Source organism: Vidua chalybeata, chromosome 5 (genome assembly GCF_026979565.1).
Source record: "Vidua chalybeata isolate OUT-0048 chromosome 5, bVidCha1 merged haplotype, whole genome shotgun sequence".
NCBI classification, from domain to species: domain Eukaryota; kingdom Metazoa; phylum Chordata; class Aves; order Passeriformes; family Viduidae; genus Vidua; species Vidua chalybeata.
The window spans coordinates 25,064,283-25,081,880 of NC_071534.1; the positions used below are offsets into that span (position 1 = coordinate 25,064,283).

The 17,598-nt window shown below is 44.8% G+C and overlaps 1 protein-coding gene across 1 annotated transcript in view; it reads left to right on the forward strand.

Annotated features, from left to right (window-relative positions):
• The window catches only part of HIPK2 (homeodomain interacting protein kinase 2), a 127,887-nt gene that overhangs the window by 82,790 nt on the left and 27,499 nt on the right, over positions 1-17,598 (forward strand). The window contains exons 3-6 of the mRNA XM_053942704.1: positions 9,992-10,115; positions 12,206-12,325; positions 13,024-13,110; positions 14,199-14,383. Of these exons, the coding sequence (XP_053798679.1) occupies positions 9,992-10,115; positions 12,206-12,325; positions 13,024-13,110; positions 14,199-14,383 (516 nt within the window). The remainder of the gene's footprint in view (positions 1-9,991; positions 10,116-12,205; positions 12,326-13,023; positions 13,111-14,198; positions 14,384-17,598) is intronic.

The window sequence follows — 17,598 nt, forward strand, 5'->3', positions numbered from 1 at the left end:
TGGAGAGAGGAGAAGTCAACTTTTGTTTGTTTCTGTGTGCTGTGGGATTTTTTCAATTATTATTTCATTTCCAAAGAAATGCAACAGCAACAACAAAAGGTCTTAAATATTCAGCAGTGAAAACAATAGATTTTAAAAGGAAAACAAAAAGTTAGAGCCAGCTCTGGCATTGGCGGACACTTGGCTCTGAGGGAAGCGAGAACAGCTTGGATTTGCATAAATTGCATACTGCGGGTCAGAAAGCAGAGTCAGAATTATGCTTTCATTGCAGTGGCATGAATGGGAGCACATAATTGGCATTCTTCCCCTCTTGATCAGATGCCTCCTTCAGGGGATTTCTGCACCCAATGCATTGAGGCTCGTCCATTCACTGCCTGGCATGGGTAGGGCTTTTGTTTTCAAATTATGATTTTTCTATTCTCTGATTTCTTCCATAACCTGGGAAAGCCCCAACCCTCCCCCCATGCATGGCCCTTTGTTTGGGAGGTCACGCTGTGCTGAATGTAGCTGTTGTTGCATCATTCCCTGTGCGTGTTTTTGTGCTTCTGCCTCAGCATGGAGCTGTCGACCCCCGGGGCAATGGTCCTGGTGCTCTGTGTTGGGCACCTCCTCTCAAGTTTATGGAGTCCTGCATTTCTGAGTGCAAAGACGTGAATATGATTGTGGTCAGTCCAGTAGGGCTTCCTCCAGGGATGTACAAAGATGCTTGGCTGGGACAAGCTTAACAGGCTCTTGGTCAAACCTGGCTCTCTTTTCCATTATTTGGCTTATTAGCTTTTTTTTTTTTTTTTTTTTTTTTTTTTTTTTTTTCCTTTTATGATTTCTAGCTAAATCACAGCAAGGACTTGCTAGGGGATTCAGGTTCAGCAAAACACACGTGCATGTTTAACCTGAGCTGCAGCCAGGCTCTTGCCAGGATTCAGACATGTATTTGCTTCAGATGATGCACTTGGTAAATGCTTCCAGCAAGTGCATGTGGTGCTGCTAAAAACTCACAGAATCACTAGGTCCATCCACACCCTGGTAGCCACATGGAAACCTTTCCAGCTGGATGTCAAGTTCCAGGTAATCCCCCCGTGTGGTTCCTTCTCAGCACTGCTCACCCAGCACTTCCTGTCTCCGCCTGGATGCATGGTTGCAGTTTCCTTCTCCACAGAGCCACTGCCAAACCAGGTGCCTTGTGCCCCTTTGTTCTGTCCTTTACTGGGACCATGCCCACCCTGCTGTTGATCTCAGATCTGTTCAGCAGCAGTGGCAAAAAGCAAACAGCAACTAACAGGTATTGATGACTGAGGCCTGCTTCTTCATTTATTCACAGATAAATGTTTTAACCTGTCAGTGTTAAGAAAACACATTGATTGCCGAGATTTAGTTTTATTCCTTAGGTCTGTTAGTCAAAAGGGCAAGTCCTCCTTTAATGTCTTCCCACCATGGGCTCGGTTCCACTGTACCTTGTCTAGAAAATCTTTTCAAGGCTCAGGGAAAATGATCTTTATAAAATATAAACTATGGGAATTTTCATTCCCCTCTGGCTTTAGGAGGAGGAGAGCAGCTGGTAGAGAGTGGATGAGAAAGGCTTTATCTGCTATATTTTGGTTACTGCACTTTGAGTGATGGGTTTAATAATTGATAGAGCAATTTAGCAATGATCCATAATCCTGAAAGAAGCCTACGCCCCCCTCCCTCTCCGTCTCCTTCCCTTTCTCCTTCCCTTTGAGACTGACAGGCTGCTCTCAGTGGTTTTGTCTGTAAAATTTCATCCCTTGGTTTCTGTAAACAGCCTGACATGGGAGAGGGGGGGAAAAAAGCAAGTGTTTCTAAATCTTTTGTCTTGTTTCCACAAACAGCTGCACTGCTTTCTCCAGCTCTGGGCTTCAGTCAATTATTTGCTCACATGCTCTTGCTGAAGAGAGCAGGAGGTTTTCTTTAAGGCCCTAACCTAAATGAAGTGTGTATGTACAATGTAGATAGGAGAGCAGAGAGGTGCAGAGCCTCCCAGCAGGGACCCCTCCGTCCCTATTTAAACCCAGGCTTTGTTCATGGCCGAATCCAGCTTTCTTAATTCCAAGAAGGGTGCATAGTGATGGCAACTGCTTGATATGTAATTGTGGTTTACTTGAAAATCTTCCAGGATTAACCTATGGAAATTGCTTTTTCCAAGATCCTCATGTGGATGGTGGCAGCGAGCAGGGGGATCCTGCTGGAGTGCCTGATATGTGTCTTTGTGATTCCCCATTTTTCAAGATGGATGCAAACCCATAGCAGCATATGGTTGTGTTTCCAGGTGCAGGGTGTGCACCCCCTTCACAGGGGCAGGGGGTTCCTGTGTGGGAAGAGAGGAAAAGATGAAGCAGGAAAAGGAGACAGACATAGTGAGCAAGAGAGAAAAAGAGACAAGGTCATAGGTACTGAGTATGTTTTGAGACCGAGGCAGAGTGAGGAGAGGGAGGAGGTGCAGCCTAGCAGAAAGTCAGGTATAAGCAAAGTCAAGTGAGATGTATTAAATTGTGTTTTTCCATATGTATTACATAGATGCCAGATTGACAACAAGTTGCAATTAAGCATGACAAAAAATCAGCTATGCACAGCTGTATTATTCCTTAAAATTACAAGGGGTGAGGTCCCTCGGGGCACAGCAGAGTTTATGGATGCTCCACCATGGGAGGTCTCTAACACAGGCTAGCTGAGTGCTTGCCAGGAGTGACACAGGCGTTGCTGGGATGGCCCAGGAATTGGGGCAGGCAGGGAGTGGATGACTTCCCTGAGGTTTGGGCTAGCCCTGTCTGCCTCTTACACCATCCTCTGGAGTATTTTCACCCTTCCCAGTCAGCACCCCGATGGAACATGAGCAGTAGCCAGGGGTGGGTAGTCTAGTCTGCTTCTATGAGTTATTTGCTATTAAATACACTTAGCTAGCATGAGGCTTGGTTGATAGTTACTCCAGTGAAGTTCAGAAGTAATTGTGTAACTTGCTATCTGTTTTTAAAAGACAGAACTGTGTACATGTACACTTGATTAAAATATCTGGGAACCTACACCTGCACCACAGGAAACACTCCCAGCTGTGTAGGATTTCCCCTGTGCATAGGAGGATCTTAGTGACCTTCCTATTGAGAAATGTATGGTTACTGGACCTTATAGAGCTAGAGAAGTTCAGGTGACAGGGGGCCCTGGGAGGTCATTTAGTCCAACCTGATGGTCAAGGTGGAGTCATCCATGAGATCAAGATCAGGACTTCATCTTGCTGGGTCTTAAAAGCCTCCAAGGTTAGCAACTGCAGAGTCCCTCAGGGCAGCCTGTGCTGGTGGTTCACTTATCTGCACAGTGGAGGTGTTTTCCCCATTCCATCCCCAGAGGGATCCTCTCCTGTTTCAGTTTGTCTGTCATCTCTGCCTTCTGCTGCCCACCTGAGGGAAGAGCCTGGCACCATTTTCTGCATGTGGAGGCAGAGGAGGAGGAGCAGGCTGCTGTCATGGACACCATGGTTCTCCCTCCCCCCACTGAGGTAGCTCCAGATTACCTTCCCACTGGGATCCCCAGACCAAGAGTGGTGTCCAGATGTGGCTGGAGGTGGGTTACCACATTCCTTGGTCTGCTGGCCCTGCTTCAGGGATGCTGTTGGTCCTGCTGCTGCCAGGTCTTCCTTTCTAGCCCATTGCCCCTTGGGTCAAAGTGCTCATGGCCATTCCAGCTGAGCAGTTCCCCTCTTGTCACCAGCGTTTGTCTGTCCCAGGGGCCAGACCTGGCATTTCTCCTGGCTGTATTTCAGAAGGTCCCTATCGGGCCATGCCTCCTGCCTGTCCAGGTCCCTCTAGGTGGCAGCCCTGCCCTCACGTGCATGGCCAGATATCTCCAGTGTGGCATCACCCACAAACTAGATGAGAATGCACTCTGCCTCTTCTTCAGGTCAGGGATAAAGCTGTTAAATGAGACCAGTCTGGGATAAACCCCTGCGGTACCTCATTGGTTACTGGCCTCCAGTTTATATTTATGTCCTGTAACATAAACCATCACCGAAGGCTGAGTGGATCCAGCTTCCAGTCTTTTGAGCCGATTCAGGTATTTTTTTGAAGTGTTGTAGACTAATCTTGAGGGATGGGCAAGAGCAATGTGAGCAGTGCAGTGTTGGAGCTCCCTTCTAGTGGTGGTTGTACGAGTGCCCTGGCAGCCCTGGAAATGGCTCTGGTTACACCCACATTCCTTCCCAGAAACCACGTGTACCTGTGTTTGACCTGTGAAATACAGAGCCTGTAGTGGCACTGCCCTTCCTTATCACTCAAACCAGTTCATCTTTGTGGGCAAACAGTATACTGTGACCAATTGGGTGGCATTCCTCTGTGGTCCTTTCCCTCCCTCAGGAATAACCCTGTGCTGACTGACCTCTCCTTGGCTGGAAATTTATGCTGGAATCTGAAAGGCATAGCGTACCTGCATATTCTGGGATGAGTCTGGACTCCCAGGGCTGTCCCTTGCTCAGGGATGCAGGAGAAATGCAGAAGTCTAGCAATGAGAGTGAGCCCAGCATTTCCCTGCTGAGTGACATGAGTGGGGCCTAGAGCTGCTCTCCTGTCCATTGCATGGGATGGGGAGTGAGCAAGCAGGAGCTGTTGGTGGTTGTCGGTGTGTTAAGCTCTGGCCCTGGTGGCTGCCTTTATCACAGACACAAAAGTCTACAGATGCTCAGCCCTGGAGCCCTGAGCGTCATCCATATTTGATATCCTTATCCCTTCCGTGTGTCTGTGTGAGTGGAGAGGTGGAAGGGTGAGGGAAATAGCAACTGTAACATTTTACTTCCAGAATATGCACCTGTCTCCTTTTACATCCTTTCACTTAAGAAATTATTTGGAGTCTGAGAAGTACAGAGGAACAAAAACAAGGTTCTCTGTACATTCCACCTCCATTACCTAAGAGTTAAAGGTACTCTGCATTCTGCAGTACATGGCAATAAAATGTGGACACTTCCACAAAATACAAAAGAGTCAAGTGAGTAGGTATGAGAAAGAGTCCATAAAGATGCCAAAAAAGGGGTTCATCTGAGAGGAGGATAGTGCTCCATCACTTGAATAAAAACTCCTTTGTAAGACACACAAAGGATGCAGTTCCTTGTCCTCATAAGAGGTATCTTGGTGCATGGGAGAGCATGAGCTCTGAGTGGGGTGAAGCCCTGGGTGTGCAGCTGGTCAGTGCATCCCTGCTTGGGCAGAGGAGCTCAGCTCCTGCCTCTCTGCCTCTGCCCAGGGTTTCCTGAGTGGAAATATGAAAGCTGCTGCTTCCCAGAATTCAAGCTTTAGCGAGTGAGACAGGAGCTGTGTGTACCAGCTCAGAGAGCTCTTCACTGGAGGTCTGTCTGCACTGCCTGCAGCTGCCCCCAGCCTTCTTCTGGAAGCAGGAACATTCTCTGTCTAAGGTGCCAGCAAGTATCACGTTTTGAGTTATATTTTTGTCTCAGGTATATACTTGTCCATGAAGGACTCTGCTGAGACTAGCATGCTTGGCTGCGGGATCCTATCAGAGGTGGTAAATTATCCCTGAGGAGGGCAGTTTGCAGGGAAGTTTTAAAATTCAGAAAGAGCCCAGCTCTCTGAATCCGAGTCTGTGGAAATGAGTTTTTTTGGCATTTGTTTTTAATGTCCTGTGATGTGTGGGTGAAAAAGCCAGCAAGCTAGACTGGTAATTAATTTTCCTGACAGAAACACCAGACAATGAAATTACCCTGCCACAAAGCAGGGTTGCTAAAGTAAATACTCTGCCAGCAGCAGGCCTGAAAGCAGGACAGGGTCGTGTGTGAGGTGCAAGCAAATGATGAGATGGCATTTCTACCTCTGGGGACCTGCGGGTGCTGCCAGCACGGGGACCCTGGTGCCCTGGGGGCACCGGCACTGGCAGCTCTCTGGTGTACACAGGCACATTCAAGCTGGGCTCCAAAGGATGGGGCACTGACTGGACTCACTGCTGAGCTGAGGAGCAGGTTTTTTTGCTGTCCAGGCAAGTAATTTGGTTGGAAGTAGGTAGGAGATGTGGGAAGTGGGGATAGGATGGTTGCTTTTGTCCTGGAGATAGAGGCCCTTGGCAGGGCTCTTCAGTCTTTCTCAGGCTGGTGGCAAGTGGGAATACCTTTGGTCTGTGCTGGTGTAATTTGTGTGGGCTGTAGAACAGGTTGTGCCTGTGCATGCAGAAGGGGAGTGCCTTTTGCTGGAAGATATCGAGGGCAGCTCCTGGGAGAGGAAGGACAGGAGAGCAAAGTTTTATGTATTCCTTCTGTGTGTCTTGTACTGGAGGCAGGAGTTACTGTGCCAGGAGTGTTGCAGATGCAAAGCCAAGGAATGGGCGGAGAGTGGGAAATGGGGATGTTCTTGCATGTATTGAGGTATCTGGCAGCTGGCTCCACTGTGTGCTGTCAGACAAGATCCCTCACCGCAATCAAAAGGTTTGGCGAGTCTGCGTCAAAAACCCTGTATTGTTGGTACAGAAATTTCTTCTCTGTGCAGTCATGGAGAGATCTGCTGAAGATCTCAGTGCTGTTCGGGAGGATCTGCTGCCGTGTGAATCGTCCTTCCGATTTGTGATTGCAATACTCAGATGTGCACACTTTCATAGGGCATTTTCCTTTGTTACACAGTGCTAGCAGCTGCAGAATGGAGAAATCCCACACAAGAACTGTTTAAGACATGGAAACTGTTTTCTTTCTCTTTGGGAAAGAGAATTACATCATTTTTATTGCTGAGATAAATCTGAGTGCTTTTAGGAAAACAAGGGTCAGTTGTGGAGTGGACTGCATGCACATTTTAGGACCAGAGTTATTTAATGTATTAATTATCTGTAAAAAGTGCTGGACCAGTAGTGAAGTGTTCAAGCATGCAGATATCACATACTGGCTTAGGTTAGGCTGCAGAAAAGAATGAGGAGCATTTAAAGGACTTGATCTAGATTACAGAAAACATTATGCCAGATCAGTGCAGTACCGAAAGGCAGTAAACATTGGAAGAGAAAAAATGAACTATTTCTGCATAATTCTATGTCCTAAATTAACTGCAACTTCTCTGGAGAAAGGACTGTGTGTCTCAGAGGATCTCCCAGATAAAACATCTGCTGAAATGCCTTGTGTCACTCCAAAAGCAAACAAAATATTAAGCTTAGGGAAGACTGGAATGTGAAAGCATTCTGCAAATAGTGTAAAATAAGTCTGGGGAATATCCTTGTGTTAACTCTTTCTAGGTCTGTTCAGCCTGTCTCCAAGCAGTCATGTCAGGAAGAGGAGTTGCAAGGTCAGGCAGTGGAAGTGGATTGAAACATCCATGGGATGGTACACTGAGAAGGCAGAAGCTGCTGCAGACAAGGAAGAACAGGGCAGAGATGTAAAAACAGCTTGTGGTAAAGGACTGGTGATTCAATCACTTCCATCTTCACCTCTAGACCAATCTATGTGAACATGAAGTGAGAGATGACAAATTTAAACCTGATGAAGGAAAATCAAGCTTTAAACAGCTGAGCTAAGATGCTATTGAAAGCAGAAAGTTGCCTGTGGAACTCTGTGCCACAACATGTGATGGAAGTCAAGATCTCACCTTGTCTTCAAAAATTGACATGCCTGTGTTAAAAAAGAAAGGAGTTGCACATGTTAGATACTATGTGCAGAAGGATGTTTGCATCCATAATTGAGTATAAAGAGCAATATCTACCACAGTGGAGATTCAAAGGTATTTTATCAGTGGACAGGTTATTTCATTACTGAGCTTGCAGCATCCTGCACCAAAATGCTTGGGATTGGCCATTTGTTTTTTACAAGCAGGCAGAGCACTGCTCCTGGTGACTGCAGCTCCCTCTTTCCCACAGCAAACAGGAGGTATCTGCTGTCTGAAAATCTGGAATCCTGTGTGGTGTCCACTACCTGTTGTTCTTGAGGTGTCTTAATGACTATTTAATTAAGTTAACAAGATCTTTTTGTCTTAGGGCCACTCCCTCTCCATGGAAAAATCACAATGATTACGTGAAGGCTGGGAGAAAACCACAGCAAGTGGTGGCTATGGTGTACGTAAGGCACCACATCACCTAGATCCAGCCCCTTCTCACAGGCATTCTCACCATTGTTAGAATTCATAGAATGAGTGGTGTTCTATTTTCTATTTAGTTGCATTCTTTGTGTTTAAATAATATGGACATAGATTTGTTCTTTTCTTCCCAATAGCTAAGATGGAAAACTTCTTCTGCATGTGAAAAATAAATTCTCTCCTTATTACTGCATCCAGAAAGTGGAGCTTTCAGGAAAACCCACTGGACAGCCAAAGACTCAGGAGAAAAAAAAAAATTAAGATATTTTGGAACCTCAAATTCTAGGTCATCCCTTCTAGCAGGGGTCTGAAGGTGTTGGCAGCCTAAGTGTGGGGAGAGAGGAAGGGAGCTGTGTGCTGCATATGACAACAGTGCAAGTGGTTTTTTTATGCACAGGGAGTTTTCCACACAAAATCATGTTGGGAATATCCTTATAGTCCACCCCTCCCCTTGAGTTAGTGGGAGGGATTTGAAGTTGAGGGGATTCGTGGCTGAGCTCTCATTAGTGACCAGGGACATTTCGTTCACAATGTGGAAGGCAGGCAGGGAGAGGCAGATGGCTTTGAATGCAGGATTTACATAGTAATGAGATTCAGGTCACCATAGCTGTCTTTTTCTCTCTGCATTTTGTCTAGGTGTCGAGTAGTGTGTAGGGATGACAGGGATGACGGAATAGGGAGAAAAGAGGAAAATTAACCCCTTGTTCATGAGGTGAGATTGCTGTTAGATTAAAGAGTTTGTCACAGTAGGCTAAAGAGCAGTAGGATATGACAATGACAAGCATGGATGAAGCTAGAAGGGCTAAAGGTAGCCACTTTTTAAGTTTCTGACTTGTTTTTTTGTGGGAATGGCACAAAAAACTCTAAAATCCCAGAATTTCCTGTAATTATTACGTTCTGCATTGCTGGTTTAAGAGGTAGTTTGGGACTTTTATCATAACAAGTCCCCTCAAAACTGGGGGACTTTGGGGACTGAAGACGGGGCATGGATTCTTGATACAGGGTCTTTGCTTCTTTGGAAAAAAATTACCATTTTGCTTGGTTTCTTGGCTAAAGACTTGTCTTGACGTGACTATATAATGGCATGATTAAAACATAATATTTTCCACTGCAATTGGTAATCCTTAGTATGATCTCACTAGTGTCAGATCTTATCCTGATGACAAATGGAGAACTGGGAACCACGGGTCCTATTTCGAACTTTGGATGGTGGCACTTGATTTGCTCAATAGCCAACCTCAGGCATTTCCAAAATACGCATAAGGGCCTGAGAAATCCCAAGGCTATATTAAAAATGATGAAAGATTTAAGGCAGTGTGTGTTTCTTTTATCTATCTTCTGCTTTTTCTTTCTTTATAGTTAGAGGAGTATGGGCGAGTAAGTTATTCTTCCTGCTGTACATCCCATGAAACCTGGGGCTTTAGAAGTATTGCAAGAAGAAGAGAGAAGCTTTAGGAGATCCTTGTATAAATCAGAGCTGTGTCATATAACTGCATGTGGACATCTAGGCAGAGATGGGATAAGTAAGGAAGGTGTTTGTGTATATAACGTTTTCAGTATTTGGAAAATATTTTTGGTTCTTTCACACAGAAGTTTCTGAAATGCAGAACGTTTGGGGCACATAGGTCAGGATTCATCTCGTCTCACCTTGGCCACTGGTGTTGAGCAAGTTCATCTAACCTCATCCTACAGACCTTTTCAGCATCAGTGTAGGGCTGTCTCTTGGCTGTATGTGGCCACAGTACTCTTCTGTAAGGCTAAATATTCACTGACTAATGTTTGGTTCGCAAGCACTGTGCCAGTGACCAGTGTGTCCCTCAGCTCTGTCAGAGCAGTGACACTTGGTGGCAGCTCTGTGAGTGTCACGATGGGCACCAGCTGCCCAACGCCAGCTGAGCAGCTCTGCTCCCCTTGCTGATGTTTTCTGACCTCTTCCTTTGCAGAGCCCCTGAAATCATCCTTGGTTTACCCTTTTGTGAAGCAATCGATATGTGGTCATTGGGATGTGTCATTGCAGAGCTGTTCTTGGGCTGGCCCTTGTACCCAGGAGCTTCAGAGTACGATCAGGTGGGTGTGGATATTGTCCCGGGTGCTGGTAAGTGCACACATCTTTTTCCCTTCTCTTGTCAGAGTGAGGGGATGCCAACTTTTTCACTTTTGCTAATGATGGATCTGTATTTCTTGCTCTCCCAAGTCAACATTGTCATTATGCACCTGGGTATTTGTTCCAGATAACCAGTGTGCAGTTTGGCATGCTGGCTTTTAAAAGACCTGAGTGAAATCTCAATCAAGAGTCAATGCTGCCATTGACTGGAGAGCTCTGTACATGTCCCTCCTCACTGAGCAGAGCACCCGTTCTCTGCTGTAACAGCAAGTGCAGTATAAAGCCTTATTTGTTAGAAGAAACTGCATGAACTCAGCTGCATTTCATAACCCCTTTTATGAGAGTGCATATTAAAAGCAATGACAAGGAGAACGTTGGCATTGATGTAGGTTTCCAGTTAATATAAGCTGTCATCTCTTTTCTCCCTATAGGCTTTCATGCCCTTTTTGTAGTCCTAAAACCGATAATGCAGCGGCAGCTAGAGCCAGGGCTGTAGAATACTTTGCATTCCCATAGTATTCTTCAGGCTGATCTTAGCTGTCTGCAAATGCAGCCTGAAAAGGGTCTTTTTTCTTTTAGGAAAAAAATGTTTAAGAAAGGGGGGGGAAAAAAAAAAGCAGGAAAATAAGTAGGTTTTTCACATACTGAAATGTTTTCTTGACTTTTCTTTTGAAACCAGTATTTTTTTTTAATCAGAGCTCTAAAGGTAAAATTTGGCAGGGGAAATAACTTGCAGCAAAGAGCAGGGCTATTAGTGACTCTAAAGGAAATCAAATGTAGCTGAGAAACTTACAAGCGTTTGAAAATCACATACCAAGCATGAAAAGTAGATTTCTTTCTCTTCCCCGTTGCACCCCAAAAGCCATAAAACACACAGCTGGAAAAGAAATCACCATACCTTACTGGCCAGCTTAACTGCCCAGCACAAAGCTTCCTCTGGTAAAGTGTGACCGGGGCTCCTGGGCAGCTGGGAAAGGGATAGAGACTGATCCTGGCTGCTGGCTGCAGCGCTGGCAGGGTCCTGGTGCCTCTCAAGTGTGTGAGCTCTGATGGACCTGAGGAGCTGCAGAGCTGAACAAGCCATGCATAGTGAACCAGGGCCTGAGTGCTTGGAAGTGACTGAAAGCACGGCTGCTTTTTATGCCTTTATTTATTTAATGTTTTTATCCTTCTCTGTTTCTTCTCTCAAAAACACTTTCCATTCTTCCGTAGCATTTTTGAGAGTAGGTGACTGGTTTTAGTAGTTTTGCAGAGTTTGCAGCAATTTTGCAGAACGAAGCTATGCAGGAGTCAGTAGGTGCCAAAGGTAAGGTTGTGTGTGGCACCTCAGGCATGTGTGACATCGGTCTTCAATTGTATAATCACAGACTCTTTCTCCTTTATAAATAAATAAAAGTTTGATATCCTGGAAACACAAATAGAGTATCTTTTAGCTGTATAGGTGCCAATGAGGTCAGGTTTGTGGATGCAACCCAAATAACGTCATGTAGTCAGTAGAGACAAGTACTTTCCATACCATGAGGGCGTCAGTTAGTTTGAGTGTATATTTCACCTTAGTTCAAAGGCAGTCACTTCATAATCTTCTGTAATAATCACTAATAGTCACTTTCATAATCTTCAAACTGCTCCTAGGACAGGCTGTGTGCTCAGGTGGAAGACAATTGAGAAAATCAGCAAAAGTTAGAGAGCAAATATCAAATTGCTGAAATGACTTCCTGGAGAGGAGAGGGTGCAAAGTGTTGAGACATCCCATTGAAATCGCTGTGTGGGTCCTTCTCTTTGAACGAACTTTCCACTTTTCATCCTTAGGCCTTGTGGGAGTGCACTCTAAGGATGAGTTTCCAGTGATGTATGTGATAAATAGAGGGAATTCCATTTAGAAATTTTCTTCCTCTCATTACTTGCACTGAGTTTTTCAGGATGAAGTTTCTCTACATGCTACATCTTTGCTTTTTGTCTGTTTTGTTGGTTCAAATGCCTCCTGAACTCCTTCAAGGAAGACCTCCAGAGATCTCCACAGGACAAACAGTGACCTCTCATCCTTCTCTTACAGATTCGCTACATTTCACAGACGCAGGGCTTACCAGCAGAGTATTTGTTAAGTGCAGGGACAAAGACAACGAGGTTTTTCAACAGGGATACAGACTCACCGTATCCCTTGTGGAGGCTGAAGGTAGGAAGACATTCCCTTGTTTCTTTTACCTTGCAGTTGTTGGTTGGAAGTGAGGAGACATTCAGGTCACCTCAGAGCCTAAGTTTCTACTCTTTGCAGTGCAGCACAGACATTGGGGTGGGTACTGCCCAAGGTAAAACTGACATCCCCAAAATTTTGCACTTATAATACACCTGCTTGGCATTGCAAGGTAGGAAATTTAAGTCCAGAGTTGACCTGGAAATCTCCCTCTAAGTAGTCAATGATTTGGTGTGTAGTGGGCAGACTTTGCTCTAATATCTAACTCTTTGTTGGGGGGAAAAGGGACAAGCATATTAATTCTACAGTCAAAACCTCTAGTAAAGCAGGTGGGCCCTGAGTGTCCTGTGCCAGTGGGTTTGGCTGCATGCTGTCCCCAAGGAGAGAGACCAGTGGGCTTCTGGCTGGGATGGGATGGTGTACCTCATGCCTGGGTGGATGTAAGAGACCCACCGTAGTTGGGAGGACCCTCAGAAGTGAAATAGAAGAGATAAATCACCTTGGGACATAAAAGATGTCACATAACATCTGGTGGAGATCGTGTAAATGGTGTCTGGTCAGGCAAGAGAGGCACGATGGTCTCTGATGAGGACAGGATGAGGCACATGTGGAAAGTGGCACATAATCTGCAGCTGGTTGCAGGGCAGTGTTGGTCAATGCTTGTGTCCTGTTTTGAGCAGACACCAGATGATCATGAGGCAGAGACGGGGATTAAGTCAAAGGAAGCAAGAAAGTATATTTTCAACTGTTTGGATGATATGGCACAGGTAAGAGCATTGGTGAGTAACCAGCAAGACTGTTCGCATGTTTTCCAGCAACACTAACAAAAGGGAATTATGGAAGTTCTCTGTGTATCCCATTCTGGGGCCAGCTCCTGAAAAATACCAGGATTATGCCTACCAACTTCGCTGTTACGTGCTGCTTTGTAGGAGTGACTGCACACAGGGGGATGTGTGCTGTAGTAAAGCAACCTTGGAAAGTGGCTAAGACACATCTCTGAGAGTTGAAATCCTGCATTTGCTCTTGTCTCTCCAGTGCTCTTCTGTATGACCGCTGGCAAGTCACTTGCTTTCTCTGTGCTTTAGTATTTCAATTTGTTAAAGGGTGACAGTGAAAATATTCACCATGGCCGCTGAAGAGTGTGCTCGATGTAAAACGTGGCTGGCTGGGGGAAGAATGGGAAGTACTAATTGACTATGTCAGTTCCATGTCGTTGTGAGAGCTAATCCCAGCATAACCACTCCTGTGACAGGAGTTTGTGCTGACAAACCAGTGTGCAAAACTGGCCCACCACTAGCACCAAACTGGAGTTTGTGCTAGCAAAGTCTAGACGTTGTAGCAAGTAAAACATATAAACGTGCAGGAATGGAGGACTGGAATCTGAGGAGACTGGATAATTCATGAAATAATATAACAAGTCTTTTTTTTTCCTGGCACCTGATACACGAATGGGATGTTTCTCATAAACCTACTGACAATTTTTATGTATTTTATATATTTTTTGCTCATAGGACACATAGATAAGTATCTGATGGCACAGTATATGATAAATACTGTGATTATCAGAGCTTGCCTGCTACCATGTGGAAGCTGTTCATCTTCAGTGGAGGGTGACTAAGTGTTTCATTAGCCACTGACCCAGGCAAGCTGAACACTTAACAGTCTGTGTGGAGATGTGACATGCACAAGCCAGATGAGTGGCCACCACAGAGTCTGGCGTGGCTCTTTAGCAGCTACTCCTTTAGACAAGGAGGCTTGCAGGGTGTGTGCTCCAAGGAGGAGTAAACACAGTTTGCTGGACACCTGACCATCTGCTCTTCCCCTTTGGCGCTCACTCCTGTCCCTTCTCCTTTAGGTAAACATGACAACGGATTTGGAAGGAAGTGATATGTTGGTGGAAAAGGCAGACCGGCGGGAGTTCATAGATCTGTTAAAGAAGATGTTGACGATAGATGCAGATAAGAGGATAACACCCATTGAAACTCTGAGCCACCCTTTTGTCACCATGACACACTTGCTCGACTTCCCTCACAGCACACAGTACGTGGCTTTTGTTCCCCTTGGGTTTTGAATTGAGGGGTGAAAAGGAGAGCTGGTTGTGGTGGAGACCAAGTCTATCTGAGGGCCTTTGTTAAGATGTTTAATCCCTAAGTTTTAATCTTTTCCTGCTTAAAAAAAAAAAGACGATTGTCAACTCAAGGTTGCAAGAATTGTGTTGTAGGTACTTGGCATTTAAAACACTGCAGTGTGCGCGACATTAATTATGTAAATATTCAGTAATTACATATTTTTGCATTAAAATGCAGGAGAAATTATGCAATTAGTGCTGAAAGTATCAGTCTCTTTCAAAGTAATATAGTCCTGATTGTTACTGGAGTAATCAACCTTATCTGCAGTGTGGAGCCGACCCTTCCTCCCAGAACTTTCCTATCATGCCAGGAGTCGGTTTGGGGCTATTTGCTTTTTAAGGGAAGAGCTGTTCTGCAGCAGGCTGTTTTACAGGCATAAGCACCAGGACGAGGAGTTAAATTTTCAGCTTGGTTGTTGTCCACCTATGTCACCTTAAATATCACATTCTGACCTTATCTGACACATGTAGAATGAGGACAGGCTCCACTGCCTGATGGAGATGAGAAGAAGTCACGTCTTCAAGCCTGACTGCCCTTCTCCTAAGGCTCACCACAGAGCACAGCAGACTGAAATGCAGGATGCCTGTCCCCAGCCCACTGCCCATGTCCAGTTCACATAGGGACAGGCTTCTCAGGTGTAAGTGGAGAAGGCAGACACATAGTGGGAGTTTTGTAAGGCCTTCAGGACACTTAGCTTTGAACATCCTGCTTTACAGCACTTGGCAGTTCCAGGTGCTTTCACAGGCTGTCCCTTCCCCTTGACAGGAGAACAATTATTGGCACAGTGCTGTACTTCTATGTACAAAGGGCAATAATTGGGTGCCATTTGCATGAGTGTTTTAGAGGCTGTCAGGAGCTCAGGTATAAAATTAAAGGGGGCTGCTTGAAGAGCTGCAGAGTGTGTTTTTGTGCTGCAGAGCAACAGGTAACTGTGTCAGCTCCCCTGCCTGTATGGATGGCTGCAGTATTTTGAGTTTGTTTAAGGTAGCTTTACCCCTTTGAAGGAGTTGTAGCTGCCTTTTTGTTACATTTATCACAAGATAAGAGCATCTGCTTGCCAGGAGGTAGTGGGTGCACGATCTGTGTAGACCCAGACTTAGCCTGCACAGCCATCTTTGAGCATTGTTACCTATAAATAGATAGTAAGTGATAAATGAAAACAAGATGGGGCATGATTGTGCTAAACAGAAAAAAAGTAAAACTTCATATAAAAAAAATTCATGAATAAAATATGACAGCAAAAATACTGAGTGAGCATCATAGACAAAAGTCTTTTAATTTGCAGCAGTCCTTCTGACTGTGCAACAACTGATTGTGTAAGATAGGAGAGATTCATGACCGTAATGCATTGCTGTCAGAAATCTTTCCACTAACGCAACAGTCCATAACCACATCTTCATTTTTGAAGTGCTTACTTGTGGCTGCTCAGACAAAGCCCCAGAAAGATTGAAAATATCACTGGGGCCAACAGCAGTGAGAATTTTAGCCAAATAAAGAATTCAGCAACACGTCTCTGAATACCAAGTGTGTGCCAGCCGGGTGTGTAACCCTGCAAGCCCCTCCACACTGGAAACAGTGACTGGCAAAGAGAGCAATAAGCTGTAACCAGCATGGCAAGTAGATGGACCTTTTTTCTGTGATTACTTGTGCTTTGGAGAATAGAAACTTCAAAGCCTTGAAAGATGCAGGGAGCTGTAATCTCTCTTGGAAATAAATTGGGCAGCAGAAAAGGTGAGAATATATGGAAGCTGTAGCTTCTGGAAGGAATCTCTGCTGTGGCACGTTTCAGAGAGGCTGCAAGTTCAAGCAGTGCAGGAGGGGCTGTTCTGCTTTCTTACAAGGAGACAGCAAAGTGAGCTTAGCTTCCCATTTCACATATTTAACTTCCTGGCTCTTAAATTGCTAAGTACTCCTGAGACTTTCTGTCTGTTTTGTTTTGTCCCTCCTGGTTTTTGCTCCCACCTTCTTTTAAAGTAAAGCCAAAGAACATCGTATTGCATTTGTAGAGCTTAAATCTTGTTAGACAAAACCATTTGGTAACACACACTATTCACCATGTACTATACTCTTCCCACTGCTTTCTTCTTTGTGCAGGGAGAATTATATTCATCCTTGATTGAAAAGAAGTGATCCAGTAGCCTTCTGCATTTATTTGATAAGTGTTTGATTTTGCTGGATGTTCTGTGACCAGCAGGTATAGTTCTGGAAGTGAATGCACATAATGGGCAGCTGTGCACAGTGTCCCGAGCCTGGCTTGTCTGCAGGTGTTTATGGCCCAGATCCAGTTACCAAGATACTACTTGCAGGATAAGAGAGGTGACCATTTGAGTAAGAGACAAGACAGGGATAAAAAGATCTAGGTCCTCTTCATCAATCTTAGGGATCATAGAAGGTTGTTCCTTTTGAAGGGACACTGTTTCTAAAAAGTGATGTGAGGATATACCCCTTACCTCCCACAGTTCAGATCATTACCAAATGGAGAGCATACAGCTGATTTTTACTGCTTGGAATTTCTCTTTCTCTATGTTGGGATAATGGAAATAAAATAAATGCCTTTATACTTTCTGAGGTTATGTTTCAGACTCTGAGGTCACATTTGTAATAATAGTTATTGTGGAAGAATTGTGGAAAACCTGTATTGGTTTTCAGATATCAAAAGTGAGATTGTACTAAAAAATCAGTGTTGCTCAGGTTCACTGTGTTGTTGTCTCTTAACCTCTGTATGCTTTGGTATTCTAATTAATGAAATATGGACTGTTTCATCTACCGGATGCCTACTGTGCTCTAGCAATGTAGAGAGTATTTAATTTCTTTTACTGGGGCACAAAATAGGATACTTCTCAAAATTTCTATTGCTATATCAATAACATTTAAGGAAAAGTGATTGTAGAGGAAGAAGCTGTAATCATTCCCCCAGAGAGCCAGTTCTCACTGTGAGATAACCTCAGAACCAGATTCCCTCGGGGCATTGAGGAATTTGCTTTGGAATAACTTTTTGATATGAATTGTCCCACTGACTGCAAGAGGAGATATCATGCTTCAAGATAAGCATCTGCACAAGCGTTTAGCCAGACAGGGGCAATGTTTTAACTGCTTCACTGGACTCAGCTCTTGGTAAACAACTGC